Source organism: Coloeus monedula (genome assembly GCF_965178545.1).
Source record: "Coloeus monedula genome assembly, chromosome: 32".
Classification (NCBI taxonomy): domain Eukaryota; kingdom Metazoa; phylum Chordata; class Aves; order Passeriformes; family Corvidae; genus Coloeus; species Coloeus monedula.
Window position 1 is genome coordinate 576,419 of NC_138812.1, and position 23,404 is coordinate 599,822.

At 45.8% G+C, this 23,404-nt stretch overlaps 1 protein-coding gene across 5 annotated transcripts in view; it reads right to left on the bottom strand.

Moving 5' to 3' along the window:
- RBM23 (RNA binding motif protein 23) overlaps window positions 1-23,404 on the bottom strand; it is a 53,295-nt gene that overhangs the window by 17,892 nt on the left and 11,999 nt on the right. For all 5 annotated transcript variants that reach the window (XM_082299535.1, XM_082299531.1, XM_082299532.1 and 2 more), the window contains exons 7-12: window positions 22,747-22,881; window positions 20,552-20,605; window positions 16,633-16,750; window positions 15,481-15,633; window positions 12,140-12,277; window positions 5,453-5,518 (exon numbers count right to left, since the gene is read on the bottom strand). In XM_082299535.1, the coding sequence (XP_082155661.1) occupies window positions 5,453-5,518; window positions 12,140-12,277; window positions 15,481-15,633; window positions 16,633-16,750; window positions 20,552-20,605; window positions 22,747-22,881 (664 nt within the window). The remainder of the gene's footprint in view (window positions 1-5,452; window positions 5,519-12,139; window positions 12,278-15,480; window positions 15,634-16,632; window positions 16,751-20,551; window positions 20,606-22,746; window positions 22,882-23,404) is intronic.

Consider the following 23,404-nt stretch of genomic DNA (forward strand, 5'->3'; position numbering starts at 1 on the left):
GGCAAAGAAATGGGGGGGTTATGGGGAAAAATGGGGATTTTGGGAGGGAAAATGGGGATTTGGGGGCACCTGGGCACAGCTGGGAGGGAGATTTGGGGGAAAAAATGGGGATTTTGGGTAAAAATGGGGAGTTTTTGGAAAAAAATGGCATTTTTGGGGAAAAAGAGGATTTTGGGGCAAAAAAAGGGGATTTGGGGTCAAAGAAAGGGGGGTTTTATGGGGAGAAATGGGGATTTTGGGGGGTTTGGGGGCACCTGGGCACAGCTGGGAGGGAGATTTGGGGGAAAAAATGGGGAGTTTGGGTAAAAAACGGGGAGTTTTGGGAAAAAAATGGCATTTTTTGGGGAAAAAGAGGATTTTGGGGCAAGAAAAGGGGATTTTGGGTCAAAGAAAGGGGGGTTTTATGGGGAGAAATGGGGATTTTGGGGGGTTTGGGGGCACCTGGGCCCAGCTGGGAGGGAGATTTGGGGGAAAAAATGGGGAGTTTGGGTAAAAATGGGGAGTTTTGGGAAAAAATGGCATTTTTGGGGAAAAAAAGGGGATTTGGGGTAAAAAAAGGGGATTTTGGGCAAAGAAAGGGGGGTTTTATGGGGAGAAATGGGGATTTTGGGGGGTTTGGGGGCACCTGGGCACAGCTGGGGGCACTCGGCCTCCGAGAACTGCGGGATTGGGGCGAAAAACGGCGATTTTGGGCAAAACCGGGCGAGAAATGGGAAAAATGGGGGGTTTGGGGAAAAAAAGGGCGATTTTGGGCAAAGAAATGGGGGGGTTATGGGGAAAAATGGGGATTTTGGGAGGGAAAATGGGGATTTGGGGGCACCTGGGCACAGCTGGGAGGGAGATTTGGGGGAAAAAATGGGGATTTTGGGTAAAAATGGGGATCTTGGGGAAAAAACAGGGATTTTGGGCAAAGAAATGGGGGTTTCAAGGGGAAAAATGGGGATTTTTTTGGGGGGGAAAAAGGGGATTTTGGGGTGAAAAACGGCGATTTTGGGGTCACCTGGGCACACCCAGGAGCCATTTCGGGGCTAAAAATGGCACTTTTGGGGCGTTTTTTCCCAATTCGGGTCTAAAATTGGCATTTTTGGGGCGTTTTTCCCCATTTTGGGGCTAAAAATGGCATTTTGGGGACGTTTTTGTTCATTCTGGGGCTAAAAATGGCATTTTCGGGGCGTTTTTTCTCATTTTGGGGCTAAAAATGGCATTTTGTAGCTGTTTCCTCCCGTTTTGGGTCTAAAAATGACATTTTTGGGGCACTTTTTTCTCATTTTGGGTCTAAAAATGGCATTTTGGGGATGTTTTTTCTCATTTTGGGGCTAAAAATGGCATTTTTGGGGACGTTTTTTCTCATTTTGGGTCTAAAAATGGCATTTTGTAGCTGTTTCCTCCCGTTTTGGGTCTAAAAATGGCATTTTTGGGACGTTTTTTCTCATTTTGGGGCTAAAAATGGCATTTTCGGGGCGTTTTTTTCTCATTTTGGGGCTAAAAATGGCATTTTTTAGCTGTTTCCTCCCGTTTTGGGTCTAAAAATGGCATTTTGGGGCACTTTTTTCTCATTTTGGGGCTAAAAATGGCATTTTTGGGGACGTTTTTTCTCATTTTGGGTCTAAAAATGGCATTTTGTAGCTGTTTCCTCCCGTTTTGGGTCTAAAAATGGCATTTTTGGGACGTTTTTTCTCATTTTGGGGCTAAAAATGGCATTTTTGGGGCGATTTTTCTCATTTTGGGTCTAAAAATGGCATTTTTTAGCTGTTTCCTCCCGTTTTGGGTCTAAAAATGGCATTTTTGGGGCGTTTTTTCTCATTTTGGGGCTAAAAATGGCATTTTTGGGGTGTTTTTTCTCATTTTGGGGCTAAAAATGGCACATTTAGGGTGATTTTTCCCATTTTGGGTCTAAAAATGGCATTTTTTAGCTGTTTCCTCTCATTTCGGCTCTAAAAAACGTCATTTTCGACGCATTTCTTTCCCTTTTTGGGGCTAAACCCGGCATTTTCGGGGCGTTTTTTCTCGTTCCAAAGCTAAAAACGGCATTTTTGGGGCCGTTTCCTCTCGTTTTGGGTTCAAAACTGGTGTTTTTGGGGCATTTTTTCTCATTTTGGGGCTAAAAATGGCATTTTTGGGGCGCTTTTTCTCATTTTGGGGCTAAAAATGGCATTTTTTAGCTGTTTCCTCACGTTTTGGGGCTAAAAATGGCATTTTTAGGACGTTTTTTCTCATTTTGGGGCTAAAAATGGCATTTTTTAGCTGTTTCCTCCTGTTTTGGGTCTAAAAATGGCATTTTTGGGGCACTTTTTTCTCATTTTGGGGCTAAAAATGGCAATTTCGGGGCATTTTTTCTCATTTTGGGGCTAAAAATGGCATTTTTTAGCTGTTTCCTCACGTTTTGGGTCTAAAAATGGCATTTTTGGGACGTTTTTCCCATTTTGGGGCTAAAACCAGCATTTTTTGGGCGTTTTTTCTCATTTTGGGGCTAAAAATGGCATTTTGTAGCTGTTTCCTCCCGTTTTGGGTCTAAACCTGGCATTTTTGGGGCGTTTTTTCTCATTTTGGGGCGAAAAATGGCATTTTTGGGGCATTTTTTCTCATTTCAAGGCTAAAAATGGCATTTTTAGGACGTTTTTTCTCATTTTGGGGCTAAAAATGGCATTTTGTAGCTGTTTCCTCCCGTTTTGGGTCTAAAAATGGCATTTTTGGGACGTTTTTTCTCATTTTGGGGCTAAAAATGGCATTTTTGGGGCGATTTTTCTCATTTTGGGTCTAAAAATGGCATTTTTTAGCTGTTTCCTCACGTTTTGGGTCTAAAAATGGCATTTTTGGGGCGTTTTTTCTCATTTTGGGGCTAAAAATGGCATTTTTGGGGTGTTTTTTCTCATTTTGGGGCTAAAAATGGCACATTTAGGGTGATTTTTCCCATTTTGGGTCTAAAAATGGCATTTTTTAGCTGTTTCCTCTCATTTCGGCTCTAAAAAACGTCATTTTTGACGCATTTCTTTCCCTTTTTGGGGCTAAACCCGGCATTTTCGGGGCGTTTTTTCTCGTTCCAAAGCTAAAAACGGCATTTTTGGGGCCGTTTCCTCTCGTTTTGGGTTCAAAACTGGTGTTTTTGGGGCATTTTTTCTCATTTTGGGGCTAAAAATGGCATTTTTTAGCTGTTTCCTCACGTTTTGGGGCTAAAAATGGCATTTTTAGGACGTTTTTTCTCATTTTGGGGCTAAAAATGGCATTTTTTAGCTGTTTCCTCCTGTTTTGGGTCTAAAAATGGCATTTTTGGGGCACTTTTTTCTCATTTTGGGGCTAAAAATGGCAATTTCGGGGCATTTTTTCTCATTTTGGGGCTAAAAATGGCATTTTTTAGCTGTTTCCTCACGTTTTGGGTCTAAAAATGGCATTTTTGGGACGTTTTTCCCATTTTGGGGCTAAAACCAGCATTTTTTGGGCGTTTTTTCTCATTTTGGGGCTAAAAATGGCATTTTGTAGCTGTTTCCTCCCGTTTTGGGTCTAAACCTGGCATTTTTGGGGCGTTTTTTCTCATTTTGGGGCGAAAAATGGCATTTTTGGGGCATTTTTTCTCATTTCAAGGCTAAAAATGGCATTTTTAGGACGTTTTTTCTCATTTTGGGGCTAAAAATGGCATTTTTTAGCTGTTTCCTCACGTTTTGGGTCTAAAAATGGCATTTTTGGGGCGTTTTTTCTCATTTTGGGGCTAAAAATGGCATTTTTGGGGCGATTTTTTCTCATTTTGGGTCTAAAAATGGCATTTTGTAGCTGTTTCCTCCCGTTTTGGGTCTAAAAATGGCATTTTTGGGGCACTTTTTTCTCATTTTGGGGCTAAAAATGGCATTTTCGGGGCACTTTTTTCTCATTTTGGGGCTAAAAATGGCAATTTCGGGGTGTTTTTTCTCATTTTGGGGCTAAAAATGGCATTTTTGGGGACGTTTTTTCTCATTTTGGGTCTAAAAATGGCATTTTGTAGCTGTTTCCTCCCGTTTTGGGTCTAAAAATGGCATTTTTGGGGCACTTTTTTCTCATTTTGGGGCTAAAAATGGCATTTTTGGGGGCGTTTTTTCTCATTTTGGGGCTAAAAATGGCATTTTGTAGCTGTTTCCTCCCGTTTTGGGTCTAAAAATGGCATTTTTGGGGCACTTTTTTCTCATTTTGGGGCTAAAAATGGCATTTTTGGGGCATTTTTTCTCATTTTGGGTCTAAAAATGGCATTTTTTAGCTGTTTCCTCTCATTTTGGCTCTAAAAAACGTCATTTTCGACGCGTTTCTTTCCCTTTTTGGGGCTAAACCCGGCATTTTCGGGGCGTTTTTTCTCGTTCCAAAGCAAAAAACGGCATTTTTGGGGCCGTTTCCTCTCGTTTTGGGTTCAAAACTGGCGTTTTTGGGGCATTTTTCCTCATTTTGTGGCTAAAAATGGCATTTTGGGGACGTTTTTTCTCATTTTGGGGCTAAAAATGGCATTTTTGGGGCGATTTTTCTCATTTTGGGGCTAAAAATGGCATTTTTTAGCTGTTTCCTCCTGTTCTGGGTCTAAAAATGGCATTTTTGGGGCACTTTTTTCTCATTTTGGGGCTAAAAATGGCATTTTTGGGGCACTTTTTTCTCATTTTGGGGCTAAAAATGGCATTTTGTAGCTGTTTCCTCCCGTTTTGGGTCTAAAAATGGCATTTTTGGGGCACTTTTTTCTCATTTTGGGGCTAAAAATGGCATTTTTGGGGCATTTTTTCTCATTTTGGGTCTAAAAATGGCATTTTTTAGCTGTTTCCTCTCATTTCGGCTCTAAAAAACGTCATTTTCGACGCGTTTCTTTCCCTTTTTGGGGCTAAACCCGGCATTTTCGGGGCGTTTTTTCTCGTTCCAAAGCAAAAAACGGCATTTTTGGGGCCGTTTCCTCTCGTTTTGGGTTCAAAACTGGCGTTTTTGGGGCATTTTTCCTCATTTTGTGGCTAAAAATGGCATTTTGGGGACGTTTTTTCTCATTTTGGGGCTAAAAATGGCATTTTTGGGGCGATTTTTCTCATTTTGGGGCTAAAAATGGCATTTTTTAGCTGTTTCCTCCTGTTCTGGGTCTAAAAATGGCATTTTTGGGGCACTTTTTTCTCATTTTGGGGCTAAAAATGGCATTTTTGGGGCACTTTTTTCTCATTTTGGGGCTAAAAATGGCATTTTTGGGGTGTTTTTTCTCATTTTGGGGCTAAAAATGGCACATTTAGGGTGATTTTTCCCATTTTGGGTCTAAAAATGGCATTTTTTAGCTGTTTCCTCTCATTTCGGCTCTAAAAAACGTCATTTTCGATGCGTTTCTTTCCCATTTTGGGGCTAAACCCGGCATTTCCGGGGCGTTTTTTCTCGTTCCAAAGCTAAAACCGGCATTTTTGGGGCCGTTTGCTCCCGTTTCGGGTCGAAACGCGGCGGTTTTGGGGCGTTTTTCGCCGTTTTGGCCACTCACGGTGATGAAGCCGTAGCCCTTGGACTGCCCCGTGTCCGGGTCCCGCATCAGGACGATGCTGTCAATCTGAGCGTGGGGGAGGGGCACAGCTCAGCAAGGGGCGTGGCCACCCCAAAATCCACCCCCAAACCCCCCAAATTCCCAAAGCTTCCCCCCCCCCAAAAAAATCCCCGTTTTTTTCCCCAAAATCCCCGTTTTTCCCCCAAAATTCTCTTTTTTCCCCCCAAAATCCCCCTTTTTTCCCCCCAAAATTCCCATTTTTTTCCCCAAAATTTCCCGTTTTCTCCCCCAAAAATCCCCTTTTCCTCCTCAAAATCCCCCTTTTTTCCCCCAAAATCCCCATTTCCTCCCCAAAATTCCCCTTTTTTCCCCCAAAATTCTCCTTTTTTTCCCAAAAACCCCCCTTTTTTCTCCCCCCCCAAAAATCCCCACTTCCTCCCCAAAATCGCCATTTCTTCCCTAAAATTTCCCGTTTTCTCCCCAAAAAATCCCCATTTCCTCCCCAAAATCCCCATTTCCTCCCCAAAATCCCCCTTTTTTCCCCCAAAATTCCCATTTTTTTCCCCAAAATTTCCGGTTTTCTCCCCCCCAAAAATCCCCACTTCCTCCCCAAAATCGCCATTTCTTCCCCAAAATTTCCCATTTTCTCCCCCCAAAATCCCCATTTCCTCCCCAAAATCCCCATTTCCTCCCCAAAGTTCCCTTTTCCCCCAAAAATCCCCATTTCCTCCCCAAATCCCCCTTTTTTCCCCCAAAATTCCAATTTTTTTCCCCAAAATTTCCCATTTCCTCCCCAAAATCCCCATTTCCTCCCCAAAATTCCCTTTTTCCCCCAAAATCCCCATTTCCTCCCCAAAATCCCCATTTCCTCCCCAAATCCCCCTTTCTTCCCCCAAAATTCCGATTTTTTTCCCCAAAATTTCCCATTTCCTCCCCAAAATCGCCATTTCCTCCCCAAAATTCCCTTTTTCCCCCAAAATCGCCATTTCCTCCCCAAAATCCCCATTTCCTCCCCAAATTCCCCTTTTTTCCCCCAAAATTCTCCTTTTTTTCCCCAAAATTTCCCGTTTTCTCCCCCCCAAAAATCCCCACTTCCTCCCCAAAATCGCCATTTCTTCCCCAAAATTTCCCATTTTCTCCCCAAAAAATCCCCATTTCCTCCCCAAAATCCCCCATTTCCTCCCCAAAATTTCCCTTTTCTTCCCCAAAAGTTCCCATTTTTCCCCCCAAAATCCCCAATTTTTCCCCCAAATTCCTCCCCCCTAAAATCCCCATTTCTTCCCCAAAATCCCCCTTTTTTCCCCCAAAATTCTGAATTTTTTCACCAAAAATTCTCGTTTTTTCCCCCAAAATCCCCAATTTTTCCCAAAAACCCCCTTTTTCCCCCCAAATCCCTCCCAGGCACCCCCAAACCTCCCCCAAACCTCCAAACTCCCCCCCAAAAATCCATTTTTCCCCCCAAAAACCCCAGTTTTTTCCCCCAATCCCCGTTTTTTTCCCCTAAATTCCCGTTTTTTTTCCCCCCAATCCCCGTTTTTTGCCCAAAATCGCCGTTTTTCTCCTCAAATCCCCCCCAGACACCCCCAAATCCCCCCCAAACCCACATTTTTCCCCCCTAAAAATCCATTTTTCCCCCAAAAACCCCGGTTTTTTTCCCCCAATCCCCGTTTTTTCCCCCTAAATTCCCGTTTTTTTCCCCCCATCCCCATTTTTTGCCCAAAATCGCTGTTTTTGGCCCCAAATCGCGGCGGGCACCCCCAAATCCCCCCAAAACCCCATTTTTCCCCCCCAAAAATCCATTTTTCCCCCCAAAAACCCCGGTTTTTTCCCCCAATCCCCGTTTTTTTCCCCTAAATTCCCGGTTTTTGCCCAAAATCGCCGTTTTTCTCCTCAAATCCCTCCCAGACACCCCCAAATCCCCCCCAAACCCACATTTTTCCCCCTAAAAAATCCATTTTTCCCCCAAAAACCCCGTTTTTTACCCCAATCCCCGTTTCTTTCCCCTAAATTCCCGTTTTTTTTCCCCCCAATCCCCGTTTTTTGCCCAAAATCGCCGTTTTTCCCCCCAAATCCCCCCCAGACACCCCCAAATCCCCCCCAAAACCCCATTTTTCCCCCCTAAAAATCCATTTTTCCCCCCAAAAACCCCGGTTTTTTTACCCCAATCCCCGTTTTTTTCCCCTAAATTCCCATTTTTTTCCCCCCCATCCCCATTTTTTGCCCAAAATCGCCGTTTTTCCCCCCAAATCCCTCCCAGACACCCCCAAATCCCCCCCAAAACCCCATTTTTCCCCCCTAAAAATCCATTTTTCCCCCCAAAAACCCCGTTTTTTTTCCCCCAATCCCCGTTTTTTTCCCCTAAATTCCCGGTTTTTTCCCCCCCATCCCCATTTTTTGCCCAAAATCGCCGGTTTTGGCCCCAAATCCCTCCCAGATGCCTCCAAAGCCCCCAAGAAACTCCCAATTCGCTGAAAAAAAATCCATTTTTCCCCCCAAAAACCCCGGTTTTTTACCCCAATCCCCGTTTTTTTCCCTAAATTCCCATTTTTTTTCCCCTAAATCCCCGTTTTTTGCCCAAAATCGCCGGTTTTCCCCCCAAATCCCTCCCAGACACCCCCAAATCCCCCCAAACCCACATTTTTCCCCCCTAAAAATCCATTTTTCCCCCCAAAAACCCCGTTTTTTTTACCCCAATCCCCATTTTTTTCCCCTAAATTCCCATTTTTTTCCCCCTAAATCCCCGTTTTTTGCCCAAAATCGCTGTTTTTGGCCCCAAATCCCTCCCAGATGCCTCCAAAGCCCCCAAGAAACTCCCAATTCGCCAAAAAAAAATCCATTTTTCCCCCCAAAAACCCCGGTTTTTTTCCCCCAATCCCCGTTTTTTTCCCCTAAATTCCCGTTTTTTTCCCCTAAATCCCCGTTTTTTGCCCAAAATCGCTGTTTTTGGCCCCAAATCCCTCCCAGATGCCTCCAAAGCCCCCAAGAAACTCCCAATTCGCCGAAAAAAAATTCCATTTTTCCCCCCAAAAACCCCGGTTTTTTACCCCAATCCCCGTTTCTTTCCCCTAAATTCCCATTTTTTTTCCCCCCAATCCCCATTTTTTTCCCAAAATCGCCGTTTTTCTCCCCAAATCCCCCCCAGACACCCCCAAATCCCCCCCAAAACCCCATTTTTCCCCCCTAAAAATCCATTTTTCCCCCCAAAAACCCCGTTCTTTTTCCCCAATCCCCATTTTTTCCCCCTAAATTCCCATTTTTTTTCCCCCAATCCCCGTTTTTTGCCCAAAATCGCCGGGTTTGGCCCCAAATCCCTCCCAGATGCCTCCAAAGCCCCCAAGAAACTCCCAATTCGCCGAAAAAAAATCCATTTTTCCCCCCAAAAACCCCGGTTTTTTTCCCCAATCCCCGTTTTTTTCCCCTAAATTCCCATTTTTTTTCCCCTAAATCCCCGTTTTTTGCCCAAAATCGCCGTTTTTCCCCTCAAATCCCCCCCAAAACCCCATTTTCCCCCCTAAAAAATCCATTTTTCCCCCCAAAAACCCCCTTTTTTTTCCCCCAATCCCTGTTTCTTTCCCCTAAATTCCCATTTTTTTACCCCAAATTCCCATTTTTTGCCCAAAATCGCCGTTTTTGGCCCCAAAATCCCTCCCAGGCACCCCCAAGCCGCCCCCAAAACCCCATTTTTGCCCCCTAAAAATCCATTTTTCCCCCCAAAAACCCCGGTTTTTTCCCCCCAATCCCCATTTTTTTCCCCTAAATTCCCGGTTTTTTCCCCCCATCCCCTTTTTTTGCCCAAAATCGCCGTTTTTGGCCCCAAATTCCTCCCAGATGCCTCCAAAGCCCCCAAGAAACTCCCAATTCGCCGAAAAAAATCCATTTTTCCCCCCAAAAACCCCGGTTTTTTACCCCAATCCCCGTTTTTTCCCCCAAATTCCCGGTTTTTTCCCCCCCATCCCCGTTTTTTGCCCAAAATCGCCGTTTTTCCCCCCAAATCCCTCCCAGACACCCCCAAATCCCCCCCAAACCCACATTTTTCCCCCTAAAAAATCCATTTTCCCCCCAAAAACCCCATTTTTTCCCCCCAATCCTCATTTTTTTCCCCCAAATTCCCGGTTTTTTTCCCCCCATCCCCGTTTTTTGCCCAAAATCGCCGGTTTTGGCCCCAAATCCCTCCCAGATGCCTCCAAAGCCCCCAAGAAACTCCCAATTCGCCGAAAAAAATTCCATTTTTCCCCCCAAAAACCCCGGTTTTTTACCCCAATCCCCCTTTTTTTCCCTCCAATCCCCGTTTTTTTCCCCTAAATTCCCATTTTTTTTCCCCTAAATCCCCGTTTTTTGCCCAAAATCGCCGTTTTTGGCCCCAAATCCCTCCCAGGCACCCCCAAAGTCCCCCCAAACCCACATTTTTCCCCCCTAAAAATCCATTTTTCCCCCCAAAAACCCCGGTTTTTTTCCCCAATCCCCGTTTTTTTCCCCTAAATTCCCGTTTTTTTCCCCCCATCCCCATTTTTTGCCCAAAATCGCCGTTTTTCCCCTCAAATCCCTCCCAGACACCCCCAAATCCCCCCCAAACCCACATTTTTCCCCCTAAAAAATCCATTTTTCCCCCCAAAAACCCCATTTTTGTTCCCCCAATCCCCGTTTTTTTCCCCTAAATTCCCATTTTTTTTCCCCCCCATCCCCATTTTTTGCCCAAAATCGCCGGTTTTGGCCCCAAATTCCTCCCAGATGCCTCCAAAGCCCCCAAGAAACTCCCAATTCGCCGAAAAAAATCCATTTTTCCCCCCAAAAACCCCGGTTTTTTTCCCCCAATCCCCATTTTTTTCCCCTAAATTCCCTTTTTTTTCCCCCCATCCCCGTTTTTTGCCCAAAATCGCCGTTTTTGGCCCCAAATCGCTCCCAGCCACCCCCAAATCCCCCCAAAACCCCATTTTTCCCCCCCAAAAATCCATTTTTCCCCCCAAAAACCCCGTCTTTTTCCCCCAATCCCCGTTTTTTTCCCCTAAATTCCCTTTTTTTTCCCCCCCATCCCCATTTTTTGCCCAAAATCGCCGGTTTTGGCCCCAAATTCCTCCCAGATGCCTCCAAAGCCCCCAAGAAACTCCCAATTCGCCGAAAAAAATCCATTTTTCCCCCCAAAAACCCCGGTTTTTTTCCCCCAATCCCCGTTTTTTTCCCCTAAATTCCCATTTTTTTTTCCCCTAAATCCCCGTTTTTTGCCCAAAATCGCCGTTTTTCCCCTCAAATCCCCCCCAGGCACCCCCAAAACCCACATTTTCCCCCCTAAAAATCCATTTTTCCCCCCAAAAACCCCGGTTTTTTTACCCCAATCCCCATTTTTTTCCCCTAAATTCCCTTTTTTTCCCCCCCATCCCCGTTTTTTGCCCAAAATCGCCGGTTTTGGCCCCAAATCGCTCCCAGCCACCCCCAAACCTCCCCAAAACCTCCCAACTCCCCCCTAAAAAATCCATTTTTCCCCCCAAAAACCCCGGTTTTTTTCCCCCAATCCCCGTTTTTTTCCCCTAAATTCCCGTTTTTTTTCCCCCCCATCCCCATTTTTTGCCCAAAATCGCCGGTTTTGGCCCCAAATCCCTCCCAGATGCCTCCAAAGCCCCCAAGAAACTCCCAATTCGCCGAAAAAAAATCCATTTTTCCCCCCTAAAACCCCGGTTTTTTACCCCAATCCCCCTTTTTTTCCCTCCAATCCCCGTTTTTTTCCCCTAAATTCCCGTTTTTTTGCCCAAAATCCCCGTTTTTTGCCCAAAATCGCCGTTTTTCCCTCAAATCCCCCCCAGGCACCCCCAAACCCACATTTTCCCCCCTAAAAATCCATTTTTCCCCCCAAAAACCCCGGTTTTTTCCCCCAATCCCCGTTTCTTTCCCCTAAATTCCCCTTTTTTTTCCCCCCAATCCCCATTTTTTGCCCAAAATCGCCGTTTTTCCCCTCAAATCCCCCCCAGACACCCCCAAATCCCCCCCAAAACCCCATTTTTCCCCCCTAAAAAATCCATTTTTCCCCCCAAAAACCCCGGTTTTTTTCCCCCAATCCCCGTTTTTTTCCCCTAAATTCCCGTTTTTTTTCCCCCCCATCCCCATTTTTTGCCCAAAATCGCCGGTTTTGGCCCCAAATCCCTCCCAGATGCCTCCAAAGCCCCCAAGAAACTCCCAATTCGCCGAAAAAAAATCCATTTTTCCCCCCTAAAACCCCGGTTTTTTACCCCAATCCCCCTTTTTTTCCCTCCAATCCCCGTTTTTTTCCCCTAAATTCCCGTTTTTTTGCCCAAAATCCCCGTTTTTTGCCCAAAATCGCCGTTTTTCCCCTCAAATCCCCCCCAGGCACCCCCAAATCCCCCCAAAACCCCATTTTTCCCCCCTAAAAATCCATTTTTTCCCCCAAAAACCCCGTTTTTTTTCCCCCAATCCCCGTTTTTTTCCCCTAAATTCCCATTTTTTTTCCCCCCAATCCCCATTTTTTGCCCAAAATCGCCGGTTTTGGCCCCAAATCCCTCCCAGATGCCTCCAAAGCCCCCAAGAAACTCCCAATTCGCCGAAAAAAAATCCATTTTTCCCCCCAAAAACCCCGTTCTTTTTCCCCCAATCCCCGTTTTTTTCCCCTAAATTCCCGTTTTTTTTCCCCCCAATCCCCATTTTTTGCCCAAAATCGCCGTTTTTGGCCCCAAATCGCACCTTGCCGAAGGGCTCGAAGATGCCGCGCAGCATCTCCTTGGTGATGTTGCAGTGCAGGGAGCCGACGTAGAGCCGCAGGGGCCCCCCCGAGCCCTTCTGCAGAGGGGCTGCCATGGCTGCCAGGCGGTTCTTCTCGGCCTGGGGGCGAGAAATGGGGCGAAAACGGGGGAAAACGGTCAAAAAACGGGGAAAAACGGTGAAAAAACGGGGAAAAACGGTGAAAAAACGGCGAAAAAACGGCGGAAAACGGGGAAAAAACGGCGGAAAAAGGGTGAAAAACGGGGAAGAAATGGGGGGAAAATGGGGAAAGAACGGGGAGGAAATGGGGGGGAAATGGGGAGAAATGGGGAAAAAATGGGGAAAAACGGTCAAAAACAATGAAAAAATGGTGAAAAATGGGGAAAAAAAGGTGAAAAATGGTGAAAGAACAGCGAAAAAAGGGCGAAAAATGGTGAAGAAATGGGGGGAAAATGGGGAAAAAACGGGGAGAAAAGGGGGGGAAAATGGGGAGAAAACGGGGGGAAAACGGGGGGAAAATGGGGAGAAACAGGGAAAAAATGGGGAAAAACGGGAAAAATGGGGGAAAACAAGGAAAAAACAGTAAAAAACGGTGAAAAAATGGGGAAAAAACGGGAAAAAAAGGGCGAAAAACGGTGAAGAAACGGGGAGAAAATGGGGAAAGAAACGGGGAAAACCCAGGCAGCTGCCATGGCTGCCAGGCGGTTCTTCTCGGCCTGGGGGCGAGAAATGGGGCGAAAACGGCGGAAAACGGTCAAAAAACGGGGAAAAACGGCGAAAAAACGGGGAAAAACGGTGAAAAAACGGCGAAAAACGGCGAAAAAAGGGCGAAAAAAGGGTGAAAAACGGGGAAGAAATGGGGGGAAAATGGGGAAAGAACGGGAGGAAATGGGGGGAAAATGGGGAGAAATGGGGAAAAAATGGGGAAAAAATGGGGAAAAACGGTGAAAAACAATGAAAAAATGGTGAAAAATGGGGAAAAAATGGTGAAAAATGGTGAAAGAACAGCGAAAAAAGGGCGAAAAACGGTGAAGAAATGGGGGGAAAATGGGGAAAAAACGGGGAGAAAACGGGGAGAAAACGGGGGGAAAATGGGGAGAAACAGGGAAAAAATGGGGAAAAATGGGAAAAATGGGGGAAAACAAGGAAAAAACGGTAAGAAACGGTGAAAAAATGGGGAAAAAACGGGAAAAAAAGGGCGAAAAACGGTGAAGAAATGGAGAGAAAATGGGGAAAAAAACGGGGAAAACCCAGGCAGCTGCCATGGCTGCCAGGCGGTTCTTCTCGGCCTGGGGGCGAGAAATGGGGCGAAAAGGGGGGAAAACGGTCAAAAACGGGGAAAAACGGCGAAAAAACGGGGAAAAACGGTGAAAAAACGGCGGAAAACGGGGAAAAAACGGTGAAAAACGGCGAAAAAAGGGTGAAAAACGGGGAAGAAATGGGGGGAAAATGGGGAAAGAACGGGGAGGAAATGGGGGGGAAATGGGGAGAAATGGGGAAAAAATGGGGAAAAACGGTCAAAAACAATGAAAAAATGGTGAAAAATGGGGAAAAAATGGTGAAAAATGGTGAAAGAACAGCGAAAAAAGGGCGAAAAATGGTGAAGAAATGGGGGGAAAATGGGGAAAAAATGGGGAGAAAAGGGGGGGAAAATGGGGAGAAAACGGGGGGAAAATGGGGAGAAACAGGGAAAAATGGGGAAAAATGGGAAAAATGGGGGAAAACAAGGAAAAAACGGAAAAAAACGGTGAAAAAATGGGGAAAAAAGGGGAAAAAAAGGGCGAAAAACGGTGAAGAAATGGAGAGAAAATGGGGAAAAAAACGGGGAAAACCCAGGCAGCTGCCATGGCTGCCAGGCGGTTCTTCTCGGCCTGGGGGCGAGAAATGGGGCGAAAAGGGGGGAAAACGGTCAAAAACGGGGAAAAACGGTGAAAAAACGGGGAAAAACGGTGAAAAAACGGCGAAAAAACGGCGGAAAACGGGGAAAAAACGGCGGAAAAAGGGTGAAAAACGGGGAAGAAATGGGGGGAAAATGGGGAAAGAACGGGGAGGAAATGGGGGGGAAATGGGGAGAAACGGGGAAAAAATGGGGAAAAACGGTCAAAAACAATGAAAAAATGGTGAAAAACGGGGAAAAAATGGTGAAAAATGGTGAAAGAACAGCGAAAAAAGGGCGAAAAACGGTGAAGAAATGGGGAGAAAATGGGGAAAGAACGGGGAGAAAACGGGGGGAAAATGGCGAGAAACAGGGAAAAAATGGGGAAAAATGGGAAAAATGGGGGAAAAATGGGGAAAAAACGGTAAAAAACGGTGAAAAAATGGGGAAAAAAGGGCGAAAAACGGTGAAGAAATGGGGGAAAATGGGGAAAAACGAGGAAAAAATGGGGAAAAAATCGGGGAAAAAATGAGGAAAAAATGGGGCGAAATAGGGAAAAATGGGGAGAAATGGGGGAAAAGAGCGAAGAAATGGGGGGAAAACGGTAAAAAAGGGTGAAAAAATGGCAAAACAAAAAGGGTGAAAACCAGGGGAAAAACGGGGAAAAAATGGGGAAAAAATGGGGAAAAATGGGGAGAGACTGGGCAAAAATGGGGAGAAAACGGGGAAATGGGGAAAAACTGTCAAAAACGGTGAAAAAATGGGGAAAAACGGTGAAAAAATGGGGGAAAACGGGGAAAAACGGGGAAAAAATGGGAAAAAAAAGGGAAAAAAATGGGAAAAAATGGGAAAAAAAAGGGAAAAAAATGGGAAAAAAATGGGAAAAAATGGGAAAAAAAAGGGAAAAAAAAGGGAAAAAAAAGGGAAAAAATGGGAAAAAAAATGGGAAAAAAATGGGAAAAAATGGGAAAAAAAAGGGAAAAAATGGGAAAAAAAAGGGAGAAAAATGGGAAAAAAATGGGAAAAAAATGGGAAAAAAATGGGAAAAAAAGGGAAAAAAAGGGAAAAAAATGGGAAAAAATGGGGAAAAAATGGGAAAAAAATGGGAAAAAATGGGAAAAAATGGGAAAAAAATGGGAAAAAAATGGGAAAAAAATGGGAAAAAAAGGGAAAAAAAGGAAAAAAAAAGGGAAAAAAATGGGAAAAAAATGGGAAAAAATGGGAAAAAAAAAGGAAAAAAATGGGAAAAAAATGGGAAAAAAAAGGAAAAAAATGGGAAAAAATGTGAAAAAAATGGGAAAAAAAAGGGAAAAAAATGGGAAAAAAAGGGAAAAAAAAGGGAAAAAAAAGGGAAAAAAATGGGAAAAAAAAGGAAAAAAATGGGAAAAAAATGGGAAAAAAAAGGGAAAAAATTCCCGAAAAATTGCCCCGAATTTCTGGGACTCACCTGGGAGGCCTGGACGATGATGGGCACCCCGAGGAGGCGCTGGCCCGTCAGGCCAATGGCCAAGGGCACCGACTGGATCTCGCAGAACTCCACGTAGGCGATGCCCTTGGAGCGCCGGGAATTGCGGTCCGAGATGATCCGGACGTCCCGGACCTGCGGGAAAGGGGGGAGGGGGAAGGGGGAGTTTGGGGGATTTTTTGGGGATTTTTTGGGGATTTTTTTGGGGATTTTTTGGGGATTTTTTGGGGATTTTTTGGGATTTTTGGGGATTTTTTTGGGGATTTTTTGGGGATTTTTGGGGATTTTTTGGGATTTTTGGGGATTTTTTGGGGTTTTTTTGGGGATTTTTTGAGGATTTTTTTGGGGATTTTTTGGGGTTTTTTTGGGGATTTTTTGAGGATTTTTTGGGATTTTTTTGGGGATTTTTGGGGATTTTTTGGGGATTTTTTGGGGATTTTTTGAGGATTTTTTGAGAATTTTTTGGGATTTTTTGAGGATTTTTTGGGATTTTTTGAGGATTTTTTGGGGATTTTTTGGGGATTTTTTTGGGATTTTTTGGGGATTTTTTTGGGGATTTTTTGAGGATTTTTTGGGGATTTTTTGGGGATTTTTTGGGGATTTTTGGGATTTTTTGGGAATTTTTTAGGGGATTTTTGGGGGATTTTTTGGGCCTTTTTTTTGGAAAATCTCTTGGGATCTTTTAGGACTTGATGCCATTTCCGGGGATTTTTTTCTGGACTCCTTCTGGCTTTTCCCAAGTTTTTTTTCCAGATTTTGTTGGGAGATTTTTTGGGGAGGATTTTTTGGGCGTTTTTCAGGATTCTGAGGAACATTTTGGAAATACCTGGCGCCATTTTGGCGCCATTTGGGGCCATTTTGGGTCCATTTTGGCGCCATTTTGGGGCCATTTTGGGCCATTTGAAGCCTATTTTGAGAATATTCCAGGAATACTCCAAAATATTTCAAAACCACCCCAGAACATTCCGGCACCCTTTGGAATCCCCCCAATTCCATTCTGGGGTCATTTCCACCCATCCCGAGCCCTTCCCGGCGGCGTTTCCGGGGCAGAATTTTTCGGCAAAATTTGGAGGAATTTTTTTTTTTTTTTGGGGGGTGGGGGTTTTCCCGTGGAATTTTGGGAATTTTCCGCACCTTTCCCACGGCGGAGAAGAAATCCTCGAGGTCGCGGGGGCGGATGCGGGCGGCGAGCTGCATGCAGAACACGGTGCGGGCGTCCCTCTCCTCGGGGCTCAGCGAGCCCAGGGGCTCCCTGCGCAGGTGAGACACACCTGGATCCACCTGGATCCACCTGGAGCCGCCATTCCCGAAAAAACGGCGCCCAAATCCCAAAAAACGGCGCCGAAATCACAAAAAACGGCGCTGAAATCACAAAAAACGGCACCGAAATCCCAAAAAACGGCGCTGAAATCACAAAAACGGCACCGAAATCCCAAAAAACGGCACTGAAATCACAAAAAACGGCACCGAAATCACAAAAACGGCGCCGAAATCCCAAAAAACGGCACCCAAATCCCAAAAAACGGTGCCCAAATCCCAAAAAAAGGCGCTGAAATCCCAAAAAACAGCGCTGAAATCACAAAAGCGGCGCCGAAATCCCAAAAAACGGCACCAAAATCCCAAAAAACAGCGCTGAAATCACAAAAATGGCACCGAAATCCCAAAAAACGGCGCTGAAATCCCAAAAAACGGTGCCCAAATCCCCAAAAATGGTGCTGAAATCCCAAAAACGGCCCCAAAATACGAAAAAACGGCACCGAAATCCCAAAAAATGGCACCAAAATCCCAAAAAAAGTCACTAAAAATCCCAAAAACGGCGCTGAAATCTCAAAAACGGCGCTGAAATCCCAAAAAACAGCGCCGAAATCCCAAAAAAAGTCACTAAAATCCCAAAAACGGCGCTGAAATCCCAAAAATGGCGCCCAAATCCCAAAAAACGGCACTGAAATCACAAAAATGGCACCGAAATCCCAAAAACGGCACCGAAATCCCAAAAAACGGTGCCCAAATCCCCAAAAATGGTGCTGAAATCCCAAAAATGGCCCCAAAATACGAAAAAACGGCACTGAAATCACAAAAATGGCACCGAAATCCCAAAAAACGGCGCCCAAAATCCCAAAAAACGGCGCTGAAATCCCAAAAACGGCACCGAAATCCCAAAAACGGCGCCAAAATCCCAAAAAACGGCGCAAAAATCCCAAAAAACGGCACCGAAATCCCAAAAAAAGTCACTAAAATCCCAAAAACGGCGCCAAAATCCCAAAAACGGCACCGAAATCCCAAAAAACGGCGCAAAAATCCCAAAAACGGCGCCAAAATCCCAAAAACGGCACCGAAATCCCAAAAAATGGCGCTGAAATCCCAAAAATGGTGCCAAAATCCGAAAAAACGGCACTGAAATCACAAAAATGGCACCGAAATCCCAAAAAACGGCGCTGAAATCACAAAAACGACACCGAAATCCCAAAAAACGGCGCCGAAATCCCCAAAAAAGTCACTAAAATCCCAAAAACAGCGCTGAAATCCCAAAAACGGCACCGAAATCCCAAAAAATGGCGCTGAAATCCCAAGAAACGGTGCCCAAATCCCCAAAAAAAGGCGCTGAAATCCCAAAAAACAGTGCTGAAATCCCAAAAATGGCACCGAAATCTCTAAAAATGGCGCCGAAATCCCAAAAAACGGCACCGAAATCCCAAAGTCACTAAGAGCCCAAAAAACGGCACCGAAATCACAAAAAACGGCGCTGAAATCACAAAAAACGGCACCGAAATCCCAAAAACGGCACCGAAATCCCAAAAACGGCACCGAAATCCCAAAAAATGGCGCTGAAATCACAAAAAACGGCCCCGAAATCCCAAAAAACGGCGCTGAAATCCCAAAAAACGGCGCTGAAATCACAAAAATGGCACCGAAATCCCAAAAAACGGCACTGAAATCACAAAAAACGGCGCTGAAATCACAAAAAACGGCGCTGAAATCCCCAAAAAAAGTCACTAAAATCCCAAAAACGGCGCTGAAATCCCAAAAAATGGCGCCCAAATCCCAAAAAACAGTGCTGAAATCACAAAAATGGCACCGAAATCCCAAAAAACGGCCCCGAAATCCCAAAAAACGGCGCTGAAATCTCAAAAACAGCACTGAAATCCCAAAAAATGGCGCCCAAATCCCAAAAAACGGCCCCGAAATCCCAAAAACGGCACCGAAATCACAAAAACGGCGCCGAAATCCCAAAAAACGGCACCGAAATCCCAAAAACGGCCCCGAAATCCCAAAAACGGCACCGAAATCCCAAAAAACGGCGCCGAAATCACAAAAAACGGCACCGAAATCCCAAAAAACGGCCCCAAAATCCCCAAAACGGCCCCGAAATCGCCCAAAACTCGACCTAAAAATGACCCAAACCAGCCCCAAATCAACCCAAAATTCAACTCGACCTAAACCAGCCCCAAAATCCCCATTTTTTGTCCCAAAATCCCCAATTTTTCCCCAAAATCCCCCAAATTTTTCCCAAAAATCCCCATTTTTTATCCAAAATCCCCATTTTTCCCCTTTTTAAAAATTTTTTCCCCAAAACCTCCGGAATTTTGGGTCCAAATTCCCGTTTTTTCCCCCCGGAATTCCCGTTTTTGCCCAAAATCCCCAAATTTTTCCCCCCAAAATCCCCATTTTTCTCCCAAAAATCCCCATTTTTTATCCAAAATCCCCATTTTTTCCCCAAAAAATTCCCCACTTTTTTCCCATAATCCCCAAATTTTTCCCCCCCAAATCCCCGTTTTTCCCCTTAAAAAAAAAATCCCTTTTTTTCCCCCCAAAACTCCAGAATTTTGGGTCCAAATTCCCCTTTTTCCCCCCGGAATTCCCGTTTTTGCCCAAAATCCCCATTTTCCCCCCCAAAGTCCCCAAATTCCCCAAAAAAATCCCCATTTTTTCCCCCAAAATCCCGATTTTTTCCCCAAAAAATCCCCCAACTTTTTCCCAAAAATCCCCATTTTTCCAAAAATCCCCATTTTTCCAAAAATCCCCAATTTTTCCCCCCAAAATCCCCAAATTTTTCCCCCCAAAAAATCCCCATTTTTCTCCCAAAAATCCCCCCATTTTTATCCAAAATCCCCATTTTTCCCCCCAAATTCCCCATTTTTCCCCTTCTTAAAATTTTTTTCCCCAAAACCTCCGGGATTTTGGGTCCAAATTCCCCTTTTTTCCCCTTGGAATTCCATTTTTGCCCAAAATCCCCAAATTTTTCCCCCCAAAATCCCCATTTTTCTCCCAAAAATCCCCATTTTTTATCCAAAATCCCCATTTTTTCCCCAAAAAATTCCCCACTTTTTTCCCATAATCCCCAAATTTTTCCCCCCCAAATCCCCGTTTTTCCCCTTAAAAAAAAATCCCTTTTTTTCCCCCCAAAACTCCGGGATTTTGGGTCCAAATTCCCCTTTTTCCCCCCGGAATTCCCGTTTTTGCCCAAAATCCCCATTTTCCCCCCCAAAGTCCCCAAATTCCCCAAAAAAATCCCCATTTTTTCCCCCAAAATCCCGATTTTTTCCCCAAAAAATCCCCCAACTTTTTCCCAAAAATCCCCATTTTTCCAAAAATCCCAATTTTTCCCCAAAATCCCCATTTTTTCCCCCCAAAATCCCCAAATTTTTCCCCCCAAAATCCCCATTTTTCTCCCAAAAATCCCCCCATTTTTATCCAAAATCCCCATTTTTCCCCCCAAATTCCCCATTTTTCCCCTTTTTAAAATTTTTTTCCCCAAAACCTCCGGGATTTTGGGTCCAAATTCCCCTTTTTTCCCCTAGGAATTCCATTTTTGCCCAAAATCCCCAAATTTTTCCCCCAAATCCCTATTTTTTCCCCCCAAAATCCCCAAATTTCCCCCCAAAAAAATCCCCATTTTTTGCCCCAAATCCCCATTTTTTACCCAAAACCCCATTTCCCCCCAAAATCCCCATTTTTCCCCTTAAAAAAACCCTCTTTTTTTCCCCCAAAAACTCCGGCTTTTGGGGAATTCCCGTTTTTGCCCAAAATCGCCGTTTTTCGCCCCAAATCTCACCTGCCCGGGCTCTTCTCTCGGTACAGGGGGCTCTTGCTGTGCCCAAAGCGGCGCCTGGAGAGCAAAATTTGGGCATTTTGGGGAAATTTGGGCATTTTGGGGGAAATTTGGGAATTTTGGGGGAAATTTGGGCATTTTGGGTCAGAATTGGGAAATTTGGGGGAAAAATTGGGGATTTTGGGACAGAATTTCAGGATTTTGGGACAAATTTCAGGATTTTGGGGCCGGAATTTGGGGATTTGGGAAAATTTGGGGATTTTGGGGGGAATTTGGGGGAATTGGGGGAAATTTGGGGATTTTGGGGGAAATTTGGAGAATTTGGGGGGAAATTTTGGGATTTTGGGGCTGAAATTTGGGGATTTTGGAAGAAATTTGGGGATTTGGGTCAGAATTGGGAAATTTGGGGGAAAATTTGGGGATTTTGGGACAGAATTTGTGGATTTTGGGGAAAATTTTGGGATTTTGGGGGAAATTTGGGAGATTAGGGTCAGAATTTGGGGATTCTGGGGGAAATTTGGGGATTTTGGGGAAAATTTTGGGATTTGGGGGAAAATTTTGGGTTTTGGGGGAAATTTGGGAATTTTGGGGATCTTGGGGGAAATTTTGGGATTTTGGGGGAAATTTAAGGGATTTTGGGGGAAAATTTTGGGATTTTGGGGGAAATTTGGAGAATTTGGGGGGAAATTTTGGGATTTTGGGGGAAATTTGGGGATTTGGGTCAGAACTGGGAAATTTGGGGGAAAATTTGGGGATTTGGGGACAGAATTTGTGGATTTTGGGGAAAATTTTGGGATTTTGGGGGAAATTAGGGGATTTTGGGGGAAATTTGGGGGATTTTGGGGGAAACTGGGGATTCTGGGGGAAAACAGGGGATTTTGGGGGAAATTCAGGAATTTTGGGGGAAAATGTGGGGATTTGGGGCAAAAATGGAATCCCAGATTTGGGGTCAGAACCCCTAAATTTGGGGTCAGAACCCGGGGATTTTGGGTCAGAACCCCCAGATTTTGGGTCAGAACCCCCTGATTTGGGGTCAGAACCCCCAGATTTTGGCTCAGAATCCCCAGATTTGGGTCAGAACCTGGGGATTTTGGGTCAGAACCCCCAGATTTGGGTCAGAACCCCCAGATTTGGGTCAGAACCCCCAGATTTTGGCTCAGAACCCCCAGATTTGGCTCAGAATCCCCAGATTTGGGTCAGAACCCCCAGATTTGGGTCAGAACCCGGGGATTTTGGGTCAGAACCCCCAGATTTGGGTCAGAACTCCCAGATTTGGGTCAGAACCCCCGGATTTTGGCTCAGAACCCCCAGATTTGGGTCAGAACTCCCAGATTTGGGGTCAGAACCCCCAGATTTTGGCTCAGAATCCCCAGATTTGGGTCAGAACCCGGGGATTTGGGCTCAGAACCCCCAGATTTGGGTCAGAACCCGGGGATTTGGGCTCAGAACCCCCCGATTTTGGGTCAGAACCCCCCGATTTTGGGTCAAAACCCGGGGATTTGGGCTCAGAACCCCCAGATTTGGGTCAGAACCCGGGGATTTCGGGTCAAAACCCGGGATTTTGGCTCAGAACCCCCCGATTGTGGCTCAAAACCCGGGGATTTGGGCTCAGAACGCCGGGATTTGGGCTCAGAACCCCCGGATTTGGGCTCAGAACCCGGGGATTTGGGCTCAGAACCCCCAGATTTGGGCTCAGAACCCGGGGATTTGGGCTCAGAACGCCGGGATTTGGGCTCAGAACCCTGGGATTTGGGCTCAGAACCCCCAGATTTGGGCTCAGAACGCCGGGATTTGGGCTCAGAACCCCCCGATTTGGGCTCAGAACGCCGGGATTTGGGCTCAGAACGCTGGGATTTGGGCTCAGAACCCCGGGGATTTGGGCTCAGAACGCCGGGATTTGGGCTCAGAACGCCGGGATTTGGGCTCAGAACCCCCAGATTTTGGCTGAGAACCCCCCGATTTTGGCTCAGAACGCCGGGATTTGGGCTCAGAACGCCGGGATTTGGGCTCAGAACCCCGGGGATTTTGGCTCAGAACCCCGGGATTTTGGCTCAGAACCCCGGGATTTGGGCTCAGAACGCCGGGATTTGGGCTCAGAACCCCCCGATTTTGGCTCAGAACCCCCCGATTTTGGCTCAGAACCCCCCGATTTGGGCTCAGAACGCCGGGATTGGGCTCAGGAGCCCCGGAAGCCGCACCGGGCTCGCTCGTCGCGGCTGCGGCGGTCGCGGCTGCGGCTCCTCCGGCGCTCGCGGCTGCGGCTCCGGTGGCGGCTCCGGCGCTCCCGACTGCGGCTCCGGCGGCGCCGATCCCGCTCCCGGTCCCGGCTGCGGCTGCGCGGGGAGAGAGGAGGCCCAACGTGGCCAAATCCGGCCCAAAACGGGGCGAAATCGCCCCAAAACGGGGCTAAATCGCCCCAAAATGCCCCAATTCCAGCCCAGAATGCGGCTAAATCGCCCCAAAATGCAACTAAATCGCCCCAAAATGGGACTAAACTGCCCCAAAATGCCCCAATTCCAGCCCCAAAATGGGGCTAAATCGCCCCAAAATGGGACTAAATCGCCCCAAAATGGGGCTAAATCGCCCCAAAATGCCCCAATTCCAGCCCAAAATGCGACTAAATCGCCCCAAAATGGGACTAAATCGCCCCAAAATGCCCCAATTCCAGCCCAAAATGGGGCTAAATCGCCCCAAAATGCCCCAATTCCAACCCCAAAATGGGGCTAAATCGCCCCAAAATGCAACTAAATCGCCCCAAAATGCCCCAATTCCAGCCCAAAATGGGACTAAATCGCCCCAAAATGCCCCAATTCCAGCCCAAAATGCGGTTAAATCGCCCCAAAACAGGGCTAAATT